Source organism: Rhinoderma darwinii, chromosome 3 (assembly GCF_050947455.1).
Source record: "Rhinoderma darwinii isolate aRhiDar2 chromosome 3, aRhiDar2.hap1, whole genome shotgun sequence".
Lineage (NCBI taxonomy): Eukaryota > Metazoa > Chordata > Amphibia > Anura > Rhinodermatidae > Rhinoderma > Rhinoderma darwinii.
Window position 1 is genome coordinate 186,447,193 of NC_134689.1, and position 21,161 is coordinate 186,468,353.

At 44.4% G+C, this 21,161-nt stretch overlaps 1 protein-coding gene across 1 annotated transcript in view; it reads left to right on the forward strand.

Annotated features, from left to right (window-relative positions):
* CPED1 (cadherin like and PC-esterase domain containing 1) overlaps nucleotides 1-21,161 on the forward strand; it is a 328,476-nt gene that overhangs the window by 27,942 nt on the left and 279,373 nt on the right. Inside the window, exon 2 of the mRNA XM_075857143.1 lies at nucleotides 4,910-5,102. Within this exon, the coding sequence (XP_075713258.1) occupies nucleotides 4,910-5,102 (193 nt within the window). The remainder of the gene's footprint in view (nucleotides 1-4,909; nucleotides 5,103-21,161) is intronic.

Genomic DNA, 21,161 nt, shown 5'->3' on the forward strand with positions numbered 1-21,161 from the left:
CGCAAGTTCCTAGATGATAAACACACCAGATCCCCGACCATAAACAAGGGGTTAGCAGAACGTTTTCTATCAGCCTGAGTTTTTTGTACGCTCTGGGACGCCTCTAGGTTCTTCTGAACCTGGGCCCAGACTATGCACAGTTCCCGATGAACGACCTCTACCTCGGGATTGTTGGAACTACCAGGTGAAACGGAGGAGAACCGTGGATTAAACCCAAAATTACAGAAAAAGGGGGAGACCCCTGACGAGTTACTGACCCGGTTATTAAGGGAAAATTCAGCGAGGGGAATGAATTAGACCCAATCATATTGACAGTCAGAGATAAAACACCTTAAATATTGTTCTAGAGATTGATTAGTCCTCTCAGTTTGGCCATTGGTTTCAGGATGGAAAGCAGAGGAGAAGGACAGATCAATCTCCAACTTCTTACAGAAGGCTCTCCAAAACAAAAAAACAAATTGTACCCCTCTGTCCGAAACAATATTGACAGGGACCCCATGGAGACGCAGGATGTGTTTGACAAACAAGGTAGCTAACGTCTTGGCGTTGGGTAGTTTCTTGAGGGGCACAAAGTGGCACATCTTACTGAAGCGGTCTACTACCACCCACACCACCGACTTGCCTTGGGATGGAGGCAAATCGGTGATAAAATCCATGGAGATATGTGTCCAAGGTCTCTGGGGAATGGGCAACGAACGTAGTAAGCCCGCTGGTCGGGACCTGGGAGTCTTGGACCTAGCACAAACCTCACAAGCGGCGACGTAGGCCTTAACATCTTTAGGCAAGCCAGGCCACCAATAGTTTTTGGCAATGAAGTGCTTGGTACCCAGGATGCCTGGTTGACCAGATAGTGCGGAGTCATGATTTTTCCTAAGTACCCTTAGCCGGTATTGCAGGGGAACAAACAGCTTGTCCTCAGGAAGGTTCCCGGGGGCTGAACCTTGATCAGCTGCAATTTCAGAGACTAAATCAGAATCAATAGAAGAAATGATTATACCGGGAGGCAAAATACAAGCAGGATCTTCCTCCGAAGGAGGGCTGGCCATGAAGCTACGCGACAGTGCATCGGCCTTAATATTTTTAGACCCAGCCCTATAGGTAACCAAAAAGTTGAATCTGGTAAAAAAATAGCGCCCATCGAGCTTGTCTCGGGTTTAGCCTCCGGGCAGATTCTAGGAAAACCAGATTCTTGTGGTCGGTAAGGACCGTTACCTGGTGCCTAGCCCCCTCCAGGAAGTGCCGCCACTCTTCAAATGCCCATTTAATGGCTAAGAGTTCGCGGTTGCCAATATCATAGTTACTCTCAGTGGGCGAAAACTTCCTGGAGAAGTAGGCACAGGGGCGGAGATGGGTGAGGGACCTGGTACCCTGGGACAAGACAGCCCCCACTCCCACCTCGGATGCGTCAACTTCCACGATAAATGGCTCCATTTGGTTGGGCTGAACCAGCATCGGGGCCGAGATAAAGCACTTCTTAAGGACCTCAAAAGCCTGGACAGCCTCTGGAGACCAGTGGAGGAGATCAGCACCTTTGCGAGTGAGGTCCGTAAGAGGCTTAGCGATGACCGAGAAGTTAGCAATGAATCTCCTGTAATAATTAGCGAACCCCAAAAAACACTAACGCCTTCAGGGAGGCAGGTTGGACTCATTCTGCCACAGCCTGAACCTTGGCGGGGTCCATGCGGAATTCATGAGGAGTGAGGATTTGACCCAAAAATGGTATCTCCTGTACCCCAAACACACATTTTTCGGTTTTTGCAAACAGTTTGTTTTCCCGAAGGATCTGGAGCACCTTCCTGACATTCTCAATGTGGGAGGACCAGTCCTTGGAAAACAGAAGTATGTCATCAAGGTACACTACAAGAAATACCCCCAGGTAATCTCTGAAAATCTCATTTATGAAATTCTGGAAGACCGCGGGAGCATTACACAACCCAAAGGGCATGACGAGGTATTCTAAATGACCTTCGGGCGTGTTAAACGCAGTCTTCCACTCATCCCCCTCTTTGATGCGGATAAGGTTATACGGCCCCCGTAGATCAAACTTAGAGAACCATTGGGCCCCCTGAACCTGATTAAAGAGATCAGGAATCAAAGGAAGGGGATACTGGTTCCTTACAGTGACCTTATTCAAGTTACGGTAGTCAATGCATGGCCTAAGACCACCATCCTTCTTCCCTACGAAGAAGAAGCCAGCACCTACCGGAGAAGTAGAGGGGCGAATGTAACCCTTGGCCAGGCATTCCTGGATATACTCTCTCATGGCTTCACGTTCGGGACAAGAAAGATTAAATATCCTACCCTTAGGAAGCTTAGCTCCTGGTACCAATTCGATAGCGCAATCGTATTCTCTATGAGGAGGTAACACTTCGGAGGCCTCCTTAGAGAAAACATCAGCGAAGTCCCGAACAAACTCAGGTAGCGTTTTCACCTCCTCAGGGGGAGAAATAGAATTAACAGAAAAACATGACGTCAAGCATTCATTACCCCATTTGGTAAGATCCCCAGTATTCCAGTCAAACGTGGGATTATGCAACTGCAACCAGGGAAGGCCTAAAACCAAATCGGACGATAATCCCTGCATCAACAGTACAGAGCACTGCTCCAAATGCATGGAGCCAACAAGGAGTTCAAAAACAGGGGTATGCTGTGTAAAATAACCATTAGCAAGAGGAGTGGAGTCGATACCCACTACCGGGACAGGTTTAGGCAAATCAATCAAAGGCATAGCAAGAGACATAGCAAATTCCACAGACATGATATTAGCAGAGGACCCTGAATCCACGAAGGCGCTGCCAGTAGCAGACCTACCACCAAAAGAGACCTGAAAGGGAAGCAAGATCTTATTACGTTTCATATTTACGGGAAATACCTGTGCGCCCAAGTGACCTCCCCGATGATCACTTAGGCGCGGAAGTTCTCCGGCTGCATTCTTACGCTTAGGACAGTTGTTCACTTGATGCTTGTCATCCCCACAGTAGAAGCAGAGACCATTCTTCCTGCGGAAATCTCTACGTTATTGGGGGGACACGAAGGCCCCGAGTTGCATAGGTACCTCTGAGTCTTCCGGGGAAGAACGAAGCAACGGAACCTCGGGAGGCATCATGGGGGAGTCGGAGGAGAAAACACATAAACGTTCGCGTTGTCGTTCCCTGAGACGTCGGTCAAGTCGTACCGCTAAAGCCATAACCTAGTCTAGGGAGTCAGAAGAGGGATAGCTAACTAGCAGGTCTTTCAGGGCATTCGACAGACCCAACCTAAACTGGCACCTTAAGGCAGGGTCATTCCACCGAGAAGCTACACACCACTTCCTAAAGTCAGAACAATACTCCTCAACAGGTCTCTTACCCTGACGTAAGGTCACCAGCTGACTCTCGGCAAAGGCAGTCTTGTCAGTCTCGTCATAAATGAGTCCGAGAGCAGAAAGGAAAAGATCAACGGAGGAAAGTTCAGGGGCGTCAGGAGCCAAGGAGAAGGCCCATTCTTGGGGCCCGTCCTGGAGCCGGGACATAATTATACCCACTTGCTGGCTCTCAGAACCTGAGGAGTGGGGCTTTAAGCGAAAGTAAAGCCTGCAACTCTCCCGAAAGGAGAGAAAAGCCCTCCGGTCCCCTGAGAACCGGTCGGGCAACTTGAGGTGGGGTTCAGGAGTTGAGGTGAGGGGAACTACCAAGGTAGCCTTAGGCTGGTTGACCTTCTGAGCCAGGGCCTGGACCTGTAGGGAGAGACCCTGCATTTGCTGAGCCAGGGTCTCAAGGGGGTCCATATTAGTGTCAGGGACCAGGGTAGACTAGGTATATGGGCTTGTGATTATGTAATGATAGGGGTAGGGAAACGGACAAGTGAGCCCTAATCTACCCGCCACTCTGTCCCTGCCTACTTGCAACGACCCGCCCTAGGCGACGGGGTACAACTGGGCGGCGGTCCCTACGCTCAGTAAGTGCACGAGACAAAACATACAAGGGAATATAAAGCAAAGGGAAAGGGGCAGTTGCCCACGGCAACACCGTGAGCAACGGAGTGGTGAACGAGCCAAGTTAATCCAGGAGAGCACGAGGTACCAAACGCAGAGCAGAAGAGTAGTCAGAAAGCCAGGGTCAGAATGGAGCAGGATCAAATTGTTAGGAGCTGTAGCTGGGCCAGGAAACCACACGGAAAGAATCACAAGCAAGGAGGAAAAGGAAAGGCAGGTATAAATAGACAGAGGGCGGGAGCTAGCTGAGTCTGGCCAGGCTGCGATAGGCTCTCCCACTCCTAAGCCTGCCAGCCTGAGTGGTGGAAGCTGGAGTCAGTCTCAGAGAGATAGACTCAGGTGAAGACTGATTACCTAGGGAAGTTAACCCTGAAGCTGTGCCTGGCAGATCCTTTACAGTAGCTTTGTCAACACCTTGCCTTACTCACTATTACTTGATGGTTCACTGCGTGTACAGGGGTTGACAGTACGGGGTGTTATGGACGCATCTTCAAAGACGGCAGTGCAAGCAAATATTTTATACATAGTGTTATTAGCTTTGTATTTAGCTATGGCAATTCATAATAAGGATCACGAAATGAACATGTTGTCTAGATAAAAAATAAGCTCTATAAGGGGAAAATAGATTGAGGTAGATATCCATCTAGTAGGAGAGCAGTGGACCTAAACAAGTGCAGTAGTGAGATGTGAGAATGAGATTTGCATGCGTCCAGTAAGAAATGTTCATTTTTTAATCAGGATTATGAAAGTTAAATATACCTACAAATTAATGAATTGTGTCCAGTCAGCATTATGGTTACATTTAATTGAACTCGGTATGCATGGAAATATTGAGGGTATGCCAGGAAAATGGTGTAATCATTTACAGCATAGTCAAGTAATTATATATCAGTTTTTTTAAATATATAACATATGCATATTTCTTTTTTTTTTTAGTATGAAGACAGATTTAAGAAGAATTTATTTTCCAATCCTAAGGAAAGGGTCATATTGCATTTTTTTCAATCCATTACAAATGAAGAATTTCCCCTATACAAGTGGGTTCTAACAAAACTGGGATACACAATTTACCAATTTTCAGAAATCGACAGCATTAAATCATTTATTACTCACAACCAAAAGACTCTGGGTAAGTAAACAATTGTAAGGAATTGTCTCATGGTATTCAAAGGGAAGTTTCACCGTTGCAACCGTTTTCTTTTACTGTCCTCTAAATGCATCTAAAATAAATGAAGCAAATAGTCTTAAATGAACACTCCGGGCAAATTTTAAATTCAACTGGTGTATAGGATCTGCACAGTAAAAGGAAACCAAAAAATTGGCCGGTGCTAAGCCTCAGAGAGTTCTGACCATAAACTCCTACAATAGATCAATGCACAAGTCCAAGGAAAAAAACAAGAAAAAGGCAGCACTCCAAATACAGTATAAAGAGGTTTTTTTTTTCCACCCAGTGTGTAGACAACATTTCACCTTCCCATTGAAGGCATTTTTAAGCAATGAATAAAATGTGTATAGAGCTTATATATAGTGTTTCCACATTACAATTGTGTGATTACGATAATCAAATATGATTAATAAAAAAGGTACAAAACATATTGCAATTTGTGCATAAAAGGATTACAGAGATCCATCCATGACAACACAACCATGTAAAATACATACATACCAAATACCAAATGTATAAAATTTGTACACATAGTGTTAAAACACATATAAATAGCAATTAGTGTGTCATAAGTATCAGCTGTCACTCACCCCCAAGTTGTATAAACTAAACGCATATGTCTTACACTTAACAGTTAGGCTGGAATCACACGAGCACATTACGTCCGTAATGGACGGAACGTATTTCGGACGCTAATCCCGGACCGAGCACACGGCAGGGAGCCGGGCTCCTAGCATCATAGTAATGTACGATGCTAGGAGTCCCTGCCTCGCTGCAGGACAACTGTCCCGTACTGTAATCATGTTTTCAGTACGGGTCAGTAGTTCCACGCAGAGGCAGGGACTCCTAGCGTAATGTGCTCGTGTGAATCCAGCCTTAGAAATACATAGCATACCAGCAACTCAGCGTTATATATGCAACCCATTGTGCATGATTAGAGGGAAAACCCTATCAGTGTGAATAGCGTATAAGCCCTTAACAGAGGGAAGGTCACCTGATAGAGCACGTCATGTGCGCATGCGTGTGAAGCATATAAGATGCTGGTCGCGCCATCTTGGAAAAGGATATTTCAACCCGTCAGCGGTTCCCTATATCTAGCCAGATGGCGCTTCCGGTGCCTGCGCACCACAACGTGTGCCAGAATACGAACAGGGACAGAAAATGAGGCTATAATATTTAAAAAAAAACAGCAAATATGCACCACAATAGGTTCTTCATAGACCCTAGGGGGGATCCGGCCCCTGATATAATACACTCCCCTAGATATTGGTGGGATCAAAACTGGGTTCTCATGGCCAATATGTGTGCTATAAATTTAGAGATATAAGACAACCCTTTATAGAAGTATCGAAAGATGACATAAACGGTATCCAGCGCAATTTGGGTATCCACAACATAATCAGTATTGTTATGTAATAAACAAATAATGTACAAACCTAACAATGTAATAATAATAAAAAATTTAAGACATCAAACGTCATCTCGATCAGGTAGTGCTCAGCTGTCATCCAGTGTATTTCTGTGAAAACAGTAAAAATATATCAATATCCCAAACAAAATAACAATGAATGTAGAGAATAGTTCACATTCTACCTATAAATTGCCAAATTCATACGGTAGTCACCTAAGGGGTTAAAAAGGGAAAGTGTTAATGTCTTGGAGAATAAATAATAAAAGATAAACTTATTTCCTGAATATATAACGTGGATAGTCTTTATTTAGACCATGTGGACTCAATGTGTTTAATCGGTGAATCCATCTTTCTTCGTGTTGTTTTAGTATAAGTTCTCCGTCCCGTCCCCCCCACTTAAATGGGGGCACATGATCCATTATCATAAATCTAAGGCTATTAATCGGGTGGCCAGCTTCTAATCAATGTCTCAGGACAGGGAGTTCAATCTTACCGGTGCGAATACAGGATTTATGATTGTTGAGTCTCACGCGGCATTCAGTAGTGGTTTCTCCAACATAGAGTAAATTGCATGGACATTGGAGTACATAAATGACAATCCTGTCTACATGTTCGGGTAAATCTTATATCAAACTTTTTCCAATGTAAAGGTATGTATGAATGTTTTGCCTTTTAACATAAGGGAACAATTGTCACACAACATGCATGGGGAACTGCCTTTTCTAGACCCCCTAGTCTGTCCGCTAGTCTCTATGGGACACAATGTCTGAATATCTGTTTTAACAATTTTATCCCTAATGTTATTTGGCATCCGATATGAAAAAAGAGGAGGACTAGTAAATTCTGGTATGTCTTTATAAAAATTACCCAATACACCCCAATGTCATTTCTTCCTAATGTGTGTGTTTCACATACACATTAGGCCACTTTCACACGGTAGTATTTGGTTCAGTATTTTTCATCAGTATTTGTAAGACAAAACCAGGGATGGGTCCAAAATCTTTGCAAATATTTCCATTATACCTTTTCTCTGTTTATTCTCCACTCCTAGTTTCTGCTTCCAAATACTGATCCAAAACATTGATCAAAATGCTGCCATGTGAAAGTGGCCTTAAAGTGTATGTAGAATTTGAAGTACACTTTATAAAACAAGTTAAGTAAGAAAAACTCTGCTCGAAGTTCTTTTTTGTTTCCAAATTTGACTTGAAACGTTTGTTATCTTTTCTGTTTCTTGTGAGAGTTCTATTTTGGAATCCGTTTAGACTGGACAGATGCCAATTGCCTTAGTAAAGGCTTATATGGAAAATATCACTGAATTCCACAAGCTTTATAGCTATCAGGCTCTTGGAGCAACCTCGGATATGTTCAGATTTATAAAGAATTGTATCTGTATACATCACTATTCTTGTACAATGTTTTCTATGAATAACTTAATCTTCTTCTGCAGTAGCAGCAGTATGAAAATCTGTATGAATGATATTACCAGTGTGGAAAAATTAGCTTGCTATACATTCTGGTTGTTCTGGTCGGAAACAGACTTTTCACGGAAATTATTTTTGGATAGTCTCAATAATATAACCCTTGGATGACCACAATAATATTAGCCTTAGTAATAACTCTCCCAGGGCATATACACATGAACAATTGCAGACTATGATCTAAATTCAGCCTGTTTTCTAGACTATGCGCTATTATATAAGAGAGCAGCTAATGACCAGCACAAATATATTTATTACAGGAACATGGTAAAGCTGGCACTAGTTGAGATGCAATACAGTATGCAGTAATTCTGATGAAGACATTTCTGTGTACCATTTAGCTAGAGATCCACAGCGACTCTGTGGTGCCAGCAAGTTGTAGTCAAATTGCGGGATTACCATAACCACTACTTGACTTCAATATATTCCTATAGGAAAAAGAGAACCAAGTGATATTGCAGCCGTCCAAAAAATCTGACCATGTCGAATTCTTTAAGGTAGTCACATTCTTGCTAGTTGGGGGCCCTGTTACACATTTTGTATCTGCTACCTATTATATTTACCCATAGTTAGTCACTGCTCTTTGTCTTTTTATGATTCCATTATTAAAAGAAGACAAAGAAAAAGTTTGCAGTTTGGTAAAAAATCCACAAAAATAAAAAACAAAACTGGATCACTTGTTTTCTAAAGGCAAAAGGTTCTTGTAGCTAAGCTCACTCCAAAAGGGTCATGGTTCTGGCTTGTTTTAATGTATAAACTATGTAATCAATCACTGAAATGCAGATTATAAACCATAATACAACACAGCATCCTCCGTGTCAAGCATGATAACGTTTTCAGTGACAATACTTAATAAAGAACTTTGTATAATTTTATAGAGAAGGTGTTAAAGAAAGTTCTCCATAGTGGTAATTTATCAATATAAATAGATACTCCATCAAAACATAACAGCACATTGTTTCTGGTGCTGACACTCTTAAACCTCTGGCTGGCTGTTTGAGTCTCTATAAATTACAGTTTAATGTATGATTGACCTTAAATATCTTGTGCTGACGACTTACCCGGCCTTGGTGTAAAATTCATGTTTTAGATTAGAATTGAATTATATGTTTATGGCTTCATTTTACATTCAGTAGAAATAAGTAATGCTTACACATATGCAGGGCATTGGTTTTGGAGGCAAGTTGAAACATTAAAAGTTTACATAGGCCACTGCTACTCATAACTACATTGCAATTATTTATATTTATTCATGGCATACTTCCAAAGAAAAATGAAAGATTGACTTACTCCTGAATTGTAACTTTTTTGGGTCTCACTTCTAAACTCAAGTTACTTGTTCTCCAAACGTCACTCAATACACTTTCTGGGATAGAAGCAAGTTGTCTGACAGCTACCATTATATGCCATCAGGCACATAACTAGGGACTGCGCCTATAGAAAACTTTTGACTGTCCCTCCTCCCTCACAGCCATTGCCCCCTACGCCCTGTGTCTAGTGCCCCATACAGTGCCCCCTGAGTCTAGTGCCACACCCCCTGTATGGCGCCACACACAGCCCCCTGTATATAGTGTCAAACCCCCTCCTGTATAGTGCCACACACCGTCCCCCTGTAGATAGTGCTACACACAACTCACTGTAGATAGTGCCATAAACAGCTCACTGTAGACGGTGCCACACTCCTGCCTTGAAGATAGTGCCACACACACCCCTGGTGATATAGCCACTGCCTAGCCTTATAGATAGTGCCACACCCCCGTAGATAGTGCCACACATCCCCATGTAGATAGTGCCACACCCCTGTAGATAGTGCCACACATCCCTTGGTAGATGTGCCACACCCCGTAGATAGTACCACACAGCCACCTATAGATGGAGCCACACCCCCCGCAGATAGTGCCGCACCCCCATAGATGGTGCCGCACCCTCCCCCCTGTAGATGGTGCCACACACAGCCCCCTGTAGATACTGCCACACACAGCCCCTGTAGACAGTGCCACAGACAGCTCATGTAGATAGTGGCACACACAGCCTCTGTAGAAAGTGTCAACACACAGCCTCCTATAGATAGTGCCACACACAGCCCCCTGTAGATTGTGCCACACACAGACCCCTGTAGATAGTACCACACTCAGTGGAGGATTAAGTAGATCATAGGCCCTCTGCTGTTTCCAAAAATTGGGCCCCCTTCCCCACCGCCGCTCTGCCGTGTCTATAGTGAACACCACCTTTCTGTGCGAGCATTGACAAATGGGTGTTACGATTCCCCTTGTCAAAGGGTTGTGTCCCTACATACTGACGGTCTCCAACCATCGCTGACATCATCACACTGTTCAGGGACACTTCCTCTTAACAATGGGAATGGTAACACGCATTTTGTCTATTAGTCCTGGGTACACAAAGATATGTAGAATACAAGGATTTCCTACAACAGACATGTCAGGAGAGGGTACAGATCCCCTATAGATCCAGTGACTCACAGGTGATGTCTTTTCTAATAAGAGTAATTTTCTTCTCTTCTCCATCTAACGCAGACTGTTATGGCGACTTCTCCTGACATCTTTGCCCATCACTTCTGCAGCCATTTCCAGCCTCTATAGAAACACACAAATTTAGACACCAAGGCCCAGAATCATACATTAAAGGGGTTGTCTGGGCACAGACTGTTTTTTATAGTGATGACCTATGGATGTGCCTGGACAACCCCTTTTACTCAGACTAATAAATTTGGACCCCAGACTAGATCATAGAATACATACAACACCAGACCTTCTAAACTATTGCAGTCCCCCAGACCAGACCCCCCTAAGCAAATACAGACCCCAGAATAAGCACCCTAAATAAATACAGACCTCCAGACAGGACTCCTAAATACAGTCCCCCTAAACTAATACGAACCCCTAAATAAAGTCCCCTAAACTAATACAGACCCTAGTCCAGGCCCCCTAAATACAGAGCCCATAAACTACGTAGCAGCTTAGTCTTCTCCGTGGAGTCTTGCTGCTGCTCATGGAGCTGCGATTATGTGACCAGTAGGTCTCTAAACAGTAGTAGGAACTTCAGAGATGAGGTCATGTGACCTTATGTCTAAGGTCCTTTTGCAGGACATATACAATGCCGTTTCATCGCGGTTTTTGCCACGATTCACGGCAAAAACTCGCCAAAACTAGATTGTACTTTGGGCAGCCATGGGCCCCCGGGAGCCGCGGCCCCCGGGCGGCAGCCCAAAACAGCCTATGATGATCCACCATTGACCACACTACTTCCTCTAGATAATTCCACACTGACCCCTGTAGTACCACACTAACCCCTGTATTGTTGCACTGTTCCCTTTAGATAGTGACACACACTGCCTCCTGTAGATGTGCCACCCTCCTGCCTTGAAGATAGTGCCACACACCCCTGGAGATATAGCCACTGCTCCCCCTTATAGTGCCGCACCCCCTTGTAGATATTGCCACACACCCGACCTGTAGATAGTGCCACACAACCCTTGTAGATAGCACCACACCTCTGTAGATAGGGCCACACACAGCCCCCTTTAGATGGTGCCACACCCCCCACAGATAGTGCTGCACACAGCCCCCTGTGTATGATGCTATGCCCTACTGTAGATAATGCCACTCACAGCTGCCTGTAGATAGTGCAACACCCCCGTAGATAGTGCCACACACAGCCCACTGTCAATGGTGCCACCCCCCGTAGAAAGTGCCGGGCACAGCCCCCTGTAGATTATGCCACACCCCATGTAGACGGTGCCACATATAGCCCCACACCCCCTGTAGATATAGTCACACACAGCCGCCTGTAGAGTGTCACACCCCCTGTAGATAGTGCTATACACAGCCACCTGTAAATTATGCCAAACCCCCCGCAGATAGTGCGACACACAGCTCAATGTAGATGGTGCAACAGCCCCATGTAGATGGTGCCACACAGTCCCCTGTATATGGTGCCACATACAGCACCCTGTAGATAGTGCCACACATAGCCCCAGGTAAATAGTGCCACACACAGGACACTGTAGAGAGTGCCACACACAGACCCCTGTAGATAGTGTCACAACCCCCTGTAGATAGTGCTACACACAGCCTCCTGTAGATAGTGCCACACACATCCCCATGTAGATAGTGCAACACCCCTGTGTAGATAGGGCCACACACCTTCTCTTCCCTCTTATAGATAGTGCCACAGACCGCCCATGTAGATAGTGCCACCCAAACAAATAAAAAACTTATTCTCACCTAGCCCTATTTCCAAGACGAAAGGAGCTGCAGTCTCACAGCCTCCTCAGTTCTTCAGCCTATGAGACACCGACACAGGATACTTGCACGATCCAGTGACGTCATCACGCCAGCCTACGCAGGTATCCTCTCCCAGTGTCTTATAGGCTGCATGGCGCTGTGTGGAATTATAATTAGGCTCTGTTTGGTATGGTTATTTGTACACTGCATGACAAAACACCATATGAGGACGGAGGGGTGACTCATCACAAGGTAATGCACAGGACACCATCTAACATAAGGCCCACCCAAGGGGACAGCTGATCTTTGCAGATTTGGCTGCTGAAACCACTGGCAGTCAGCTAATATCGCCATTGGAAGCTGATTTTATTACATAGCACCCATTCCTATGAATAAGTGACCATTCAGTACATGTTTTTGAGAATTGTTTTTTCTAGTGGCTCTCCTCTATCTAATATAGAATGTACACCCATTCTATGACACCCATATGCCCAGGGCCTGAGGAAGACACCGGTTCGGTGTTGAAACGCGTAGCCTGTTTGACAATAAAATCCTTTATCTAGATGTCTGCCTAAGTCTTCATATCGCTCACTTCCATATAGCAGCGCCGGTGGTCTCAATTTTTCTACTTCAATCATCCCCTCAACTGACAACAAACTTTGTTTGGCTGTGTTTTGGACCTGGCTGCAGCTTTCCATGCTTTTATGACACCTATCGGTGTCCACTACCCAAGGTGAGCGTAATTGTTACATCTATCGTGGTCCTTTGTTCTACCTGGATTTTACTTTGCACTATGTGGCGCCGTGTTCTTTTTTCCATTTCATTTTAACCCATATGCCCAAGCAGGGAATATGAAAATAAGTTGTCTTTTTAATTGAATCTATGATATAGTGTGAACCATGGTCTCCTATCGGTTGTAACCAGATGTGTATTTGTCTATCAGGGAATTGTTAGACAAACCAGAGTCTACAATATATCCTAATTTTTAAGCTTATAAGTCCAACAATTTGAATAACAAAAAATGCTGGGAAGTGTGTTTGATGATAACATCAGTAAAGGATGAAGTAACTATCTTCTCCTTCATGGGTTTCAAGATGGATCAATATAACCTTGGACATGATTGCATGAAAATAAATGTAATTCATGGATTTATTAACAAGCAAATGCTGTAGTTTTATTATACACCCTGAGAAACATCTACTTAACAGTGTTTGTTTAAATCTCTAAAAAGTACCAAAGGATTCTCGGGTAGACCCCTGACACATTAATGGGCCCACCAACAGAAGACAACCCCATTTGGAGCGGACTTTGGAGCCAATCACTTTCCACTAGGGCCAATTTCTTATGGGTTGATTCACAAGTAACGTATTAGACCTTATTGATATGTCCTGAATTTGTAATGAACAACAGAGTTTAGGATTTAATTTAAAAGTGACCATGCCCTATATGTCATGGCCAGGAGAATACATTTTTTTTGTTTCATGTGAGCTGTGAGAATGGGATATTTTGTTTGATCTTCTGGATACAAACTGACCTGCTTGTTCTCTCTCTCATTTTCTGATCTTTGCTTGTCTATCGATTTAATCAATATCCACCAGCCTCTGCCTTTTCAATGACCGTTTACCTTCCTCTCTTTCAACTTGGTACTTTGCTTTGGACTTCTACCCATTCATTAACTGTCATCAGTGGCGGATTAAGTAGACCATAGGCCCTGGGCTGTTCCACAAACTTGGGCCCCCCTTCTCCACCGCTGCTCTGCCGTGTCTATAGTGAACACCACCTTTCTGTGTGTGCATTGACAAATGGTTGTTAAGATTCCCCTTGTCAAAGGGCTGTGTCCCTACATACTGACAGTCTCCAACTATCGCTGACAGTATCACACTGTACGGACACTTCCTCTTGACAATTGGAATGGTAAAACGCATTTTGTCTATTAGTCCTGGGTACACAAAGAGATGTAGAATACAAGGATTTCCTACAACAGACATGTCAGGAGAGGGGACAGATCCTCTATAGATCCAGTGACTCACAAGTGACGTCTTCTCTGATGGGAGTCATTTTCTTTTCTTCTCCATCTGACGCAGATCATTATGGCGACTTCTCCTGATGAGACATCTTTGCCCATCACTTCTGCAGCCATTTCCAGCCTCTATAGAAACACACAAATTTAGACACCCAGGCCCATACATTAAAGGAGTTGTCCGGGCACGTACCGTTTTTTTATACTGATGACATATGGATGTGCCTGGACAACCCCTTTTACTCAGACCAATAAATTTGGACCCCAGACTAAATCATAGAATACATGCAGACACCAGACCTTCTAAACTATTGCAGTCTCCAGACCAGAACCCCCTACACAAATACAGACACCAGAACAAGCACCCTAAATAAATACAGACCTCAGCGAAGACACCTAAACAGACCCCAGACCTGACTCCCTTAATACAGACCCCAGACCAGACCCCCTAAACTAATACAGACCCCTAAATAAAGACCCCTAAACTAATACAGACCCCAGACCAGACCCCTAAATACAGACAACAGACCCCATAAATACAGACACCAGACCTCAAACTAATACAGACCCCAGACCTGACCCCTACACTAATAATGACCCCAGACCTGACTCCCTTAAGTAATACAGACACCGGACCAGACCCCCTGTTCTAATACAGACACCAGACCCCTAAATACAGACCCCTAAATAAAGACCCCTAAACTAATACAGACCCTAGAACAGGCCCCCTAAATAGGCACTATAAACTAATCCAGACCCCCTAAATACAGAACCTAGACCCCCTAAACTAACACAGACCACTAAATATACAGACCCTAAACCCCTTAAACTCTTACAGACCCCAGACCAGACCCCCTAAGTACAGACCCCTTAAACAAATCAATCCCCTTATAATTATATAGCAACTCTCCTCAGCCTTCTCTGTGGAATTTTGCTGCTGCTGCTCAAGGCCTGTGGTCATGTGACCAGCAGGTCTCTAAGCAGTAGTAAGAACTTTAGAGATACGGTCATGTGACCTTATGTCTAAAGGTCCTTTTGCAGCACATACACAATGCAGCTCCGTCGCGGTTTTTGCCTCGATTCGCTGCAAAAACGCGACAAAGCTACAATGTACTTTGGGCGGCCATGGGCCCCCCGGGAGCCTCGGGCCCCCGAGCGGCCGCCCAAAACGCCCTATGATAATCCGCCATTGGCTGTCATTCATAGAAGACTAACCTAGGAGATGTGACTATGATTTTAACAGGGAGTGTTAAAGTTGAACAGAAGGGATGTTATCTTAGACTTTCTTAATGCAGGCCTCAGTCTATCCACCCATATAAGCCAAACCCTATAGAGATGCAGAGTCCAAATTCCAGCTCATGGTATACATATAGCATGTCATGTCAAAGCTGTGTAGTTCTGGTGCGCTGCAGGAGTTTTTTAAGTACTAAGTTTTGGGCAAGTAACTATGTACTTCTTTATTTAGATATGCACTCTTGTTTAACTGTTAAAGAGTGAGCACTGAGCCGCTTGGTTTCTGATGTAGCAGTGTAAGGACTCAATAGAAAGTCTATGGGCCCGTACAACCCCTACGTCAGCTTCCCCAGAAAAAGCCGATCAGAAACGAAGTGGTTTAGCGCTCACCCGAACAATTCTGTCACTTCGTTCTAGCGATCGGTGGGGGGTCTCAGTGCTCGGACCCTTACTGATCAAAACTTATGACATGTCACTATGACATGTTAGAAGTTTGTTGAAGGTTTAGTTACACTTTAACCTGTTAGTGACCACCCCATAGTGTTTTTACGGCGGCCACTAACGGGCTTTATTCCGATGCATAGGCCTTTTTACGGCGCTGCATCAGAATAAATAAACAGAGCAGGGAGCCGTTAAATGTCCCTGGTCTCAGCTGCCAGATGTAGCTGAGGGCTGGGTGCATCCCTGCTCGAACGGGTGAGATCAATATCAGTATCGATCTCACCAGTGTAACCGCTCAGATGCGGCGCTCAATAGCGAGAGACGCATCTGAGTGGTTTTGGAGAGAGGGAGCTCCATCCCATCCCATAAATCGCCGGGTGCCGGTATCTTCTATGGCAGCCGGGGGGCCTAATAAAGGCCCCCAGGTCTGCCTGTAGTGTATGCCTGCTAGGTCATGCCTGTGGCATGGCCTAGCATATGCCTGTCCGTTTTACATGGACAGGCATAATACACTGCAATACAGAAGTATTGCAGAGTATTATAAATTCGATCGGAGTGAGACTAGTGGGACTAGTAAAAAAGTACAAAAAAAGCTTAATAAAAAGTGGAAAAAAAAAGAAAAACCCACTTTTTCTCCTTACAAACTGCTTTATTATTAAGAAAAAGAATAAAGTTAAAAAGTTACATATATTTGCTATTGCCGCGTCCATAACTACCCCAACTATAAAGTCCTTACATCATTTATCCCGCACGGTGAACATCGTAAAAATAAAATAAAAAACGATGTAATAATTGCTGTTTTCTTTGAATCCTGCCTTAAAAATTTTTTTTGCAAAAAGTCGCATCTACTCCAAAATGGTACCAATAAAAACATATAAGTCGTCCCGCAAAAAACAAGCACTCATAACTTCCGGTTCCGGTGCTGACATGTGAGGAGGGAGAAAGGAGCTCTCCAGACCCACCTTATCAAAAATCGGCACTTACAGCTAACAAACTCATATAAAGATATATATCTTATTGCACTTACCTGACGGAACACTGTGGAGGGCGGCATGCTTTGAGACGACGAGCTTTACTCTGCATTTGACGGAGGTGTCCATGGAGGGATACAGCGGTCGGTGAACTCGAGAGCAGACGTGGATGATTTGCTAACTACCATATCTGCTGTACTGGACATATCCGGCAAGGAATCGCCCTGCTAGAACGAGTAAACGATCCTTCTATATAGCCGACCGGCCCAAAACATTTTGACACCGAAGCCACGTGCAACTGGCTTAAGGGAGGTCAGCACCATCTTTGTTTCTCTCCTTCTCTCCGCACTGTGCTATATCGAACATTTGTGGTGGTGCATAGCACATAGTATATTGTTCAAGAGTATCCGCAGTGAGGTTCTCAGTACTTTTCATTGCAAGTGCATCATGCCACCTGTCACTAGGAAGGAGAAGCAGGGGGTGAGCCGTCCATCGTCGGACCATGACGATCTCGTTTCTGATGATGAGGGTATGGAGCCGGCCTCCGGTTTGGCGACATCAGTCGACTATAAAAAACTGGCCATTGAGGTAGTCAAACGTATGACACCGGATATACAGGACACTCTGGCGACTACGATATCAGCCTCCCTTCAACTAATACAAAATGACATTGCCCAACATGGCACTCATCTAGATGAGGCAGAACAATGCATATCTATGCTGGAAGATGATGCTGCTGATACACATGGGAACCTTCAGGAACTCTTAACGGAGAAACAGCGGATGATGTCCAAGATTGATGATCTAGAAAACAGATCGCGACAAAATAATATCCGGATACTAGGCATTCCAGAAACGGTACTGGCATTGCACTTAAAACGCCTATGTGAATATGACCTACCAAAGGTGCTGAATATGGAGGGACAATGTAAAGTGGAAAAAGCGCATAGAGTGGGTCCAGACAGACAAAACTCACAGCATCAACAGGGCTCCAGCAAAAGAGCCAGGCAGATTATAGTGCATTATCTGGACTACTCTGATAAGGAATCATTACTACGTTCATACAAGGCTCGGAGGGAACCGGCAAAGGTGAATGGGGTCATGGTCATGCTGTTTAGAAACTACTCGGCAGAAGTCTCAAAAAAGAGAAAGCTGTTCAGCAAGATCTGCACTGTGTTACATAACCATGGAATGAAATTCCAATTACAATATCCAGAGATTCTAAGGGTCACTACACCAAGCGACACCCTGCAGGTTTATGCTGATCATTAAGAAGTGGAGGCGGTGTTCAGGGATTTATTCAAGGAAACTACTCCTCCTGCTAGTGATGGAGCCTCTCTTGGATGGGTTTTGCAGCAGAGTATTTCCTACCCAAGGGTGCAGACTCCTAAGGATAAAAGACTGCCTCAAACCCCACGACATGTGTAGCAACTCAAAAAAAAAGCAAAGCCGTGAGACAGCCCTTTTGTTATTTATTTTTCTTTCTACTGTGACCAAGAGCAGTGAATACACCAGGACACTAATTAATTTGCTTTATTCAACTGTTATGTATATCTACTGTATCAATCCTGATCAGTCAGTAGAGTCCCAAGTTTGGGTTAGGTGTCCTTGGGTCTATTGATGTTACGAGGACACCTGGTCTGGGCCTACCCTGATGTTTGTATATTAAAATCTTAAGGTGGGGTCGAAGAGATAACATGTCAGAAAAAAGAGAAGTCCAGAGAAATTATAAAGGAGAGAGGTGGAGATCCCTGATGGTAACAGGGAGAGTTACAATATTTACTAAAAGTTATGTGTTTTTTTTTGTTACAAGGCAGACTTAACCAACAATCAGACACTGGCTCCAAGGAGCATGGGTGTCTTTCTTTATCCCTCATTGGTTCACATGGCACATTACGTCTTCAGATTCGTATATGGCATACAGATGACTACCATAGCCCTAGTTTCTATGCTGTTTTATGAGAGTAGTGTCTTGGAATGGTAAGGGCCTCTTGTCCCGCCACAAGAGATCTATGGTCCGGCGGCATCTTAGTAAATTAAAAGCTGATATGGCCCTTCTTCAGTAGACGCATCTGGAGGAACAAGACTTCTTCCGAATGCATATGTAATGATAGGGGTAGGGAAACGGACAAGTGAGCCCTAATCTACCCGCCACTCTGTCCCTGCCTACTTGCAACGACCCGCCCTAGGCGACGGGGTACAACGGGGCGGCGGTCCCTACGCTCAGTAAGTGCACGAGACAAACAGACAAGGGTACACAAAGCTAAGGGAAATGGGGCCGTTGCCCACGGGAACACCGTGAGCAACAAGAGTGGTGAACGAGCCGAGTCAAACCAGGAGTGCACGAGGTACCAAACGCAGAGCAGGAGAGTAGTCAGTAAGCCAGGGTCAGTATGGAGCAGGATCAAATAGTCAGAATCTGTAGCTGGGCCAGGAAACCACACGGGAAGAATCACAAGCAAGGAGGAACAGGAAAGGCAGGTATAAATAGACAGAGGGCGGGAGCTAGCTGAGTCTGGCCAGGCTGCGATAGGCTCTCCCACTTCTAAGCCTGCCAGCCTGAGTGGTGGAAGCTGGAGTCAGTCTCAGAGACATAGACTCAGGTGAACACTGATTACCTATGGAAGTTAACCCCGAAGCTGTGCCTGGCAGATCCTTTACAGCATAAATATTGGGTGGGAGAGGTTTCTGGCTCTCCGACAATCCATAAAAAAAATGGGGTGATGATTCTGGTACATAAAAATGTTGCATCCACAATACGTTCGAAGTATATAGATGCTGAAGGGAGATTAATACAGGTGCTATTAGATAGTCCCTTGGGTGAACTTAGTATATATAATGTTAATGCTCCTAACTCAAATAACCGAGCATATTTCCAGACTCTCCAATCTAAACTTTTGGCAGATACTTGTATGCTGAAATTAGTAGGGGGTGATTTCAATTCAGTCATGCACACATCTGAGGATAGGAAAAGAAATGTTACTGCACCATCTCTGGCCACTGATGGAATTTTACCGGAGCTCTCACATGCCACGCAATTAACTGATAGTTGGAGGCATATGCACCCTGCTGATAGGGAGTTTACTTATTCTTCACCATATCAGAAGTCTTGGTCCAGACTGGACTATATTTTTCTGAGCTCGCGCTTACTCTAACGGGTAGAACAGGCTGACATCTAGAATCTGCTTATCTCTGGTCATGCTCCTGTGCGAATAGAGTTAGCAGATGACCACACTAAAGGGGGAGATTTCCATTGGAGGTTTCCGACCATTCTAGTAGGTGATGAGGGTTTTCAAGATCTGTTAAAAGGTTGGTGGTTAGAATATGATAGCGATAATGCGGCACATAGAACCGATTATGTGTTATACTCTGAAACAGCCAAGGCTGTCTTACGAGGGGAACTTATAGCTTATGTAACTCACAAGAAAAAACAGACCTTTCAGAAATACAGGGACTGTAGCGACGTTCTTAGAGAAGCATATTCTTCTTTCTTGGCAGACCCGTCTACAGATAAACAAGCTAAGTGGATAGAAGCTAAAAGGCATTTTGAATCATGGTTGGACAAGAAGCAGAGGTTTGGCAGTTCAAGTTATGAAGCTGAACTGTTTTGGTATGGTAACAAAGCAGGGAAGTTATTGGCGGGATTATCTAGAGGGTTTCGACCACACACACATATAACCAGCTTGATGGATGAAATGGGACAAACATATTCCGACCCCAGGAAAATAAACAAAATTTTTCAGGTCTTTTACCAGAAGTTATATGATAACACACACACTATGGAGTCAGTTTCTCTCACACCTGTCTTTGCCTACCCTAACTTCAGAACAGCTAGAAGGTCTTAATGCTCCAATAACGCTAAAAGAATTGCAATTGGCTATCAAAGCTCTATCGAATGGGAAAGTACCGGGGCCTGATGGGTACCCGGCGGAATTTTACAAAATCTTACAGGAACAGATAACCCTGACGTCATTGTCCTAGTTTAATTCATTACTACAGGGTGCAGACGTACTTGATGCGGCAAATACTGCATACATCAAGGTTTTGCCTAAAGCTGGGAAAGATCTTTTACAACCAAGTTCATATAGGCCCATTTCACTTATTAATAAGGCCCTTAAACTGATATCAAAGATTATGACGGCTAGGTTTGCGATATTGATGCCCCTTTTGGTGGGACCATCACAGGTGGGGTTTATCAAGGGCAGAGCAGCAGTAACAAATATCA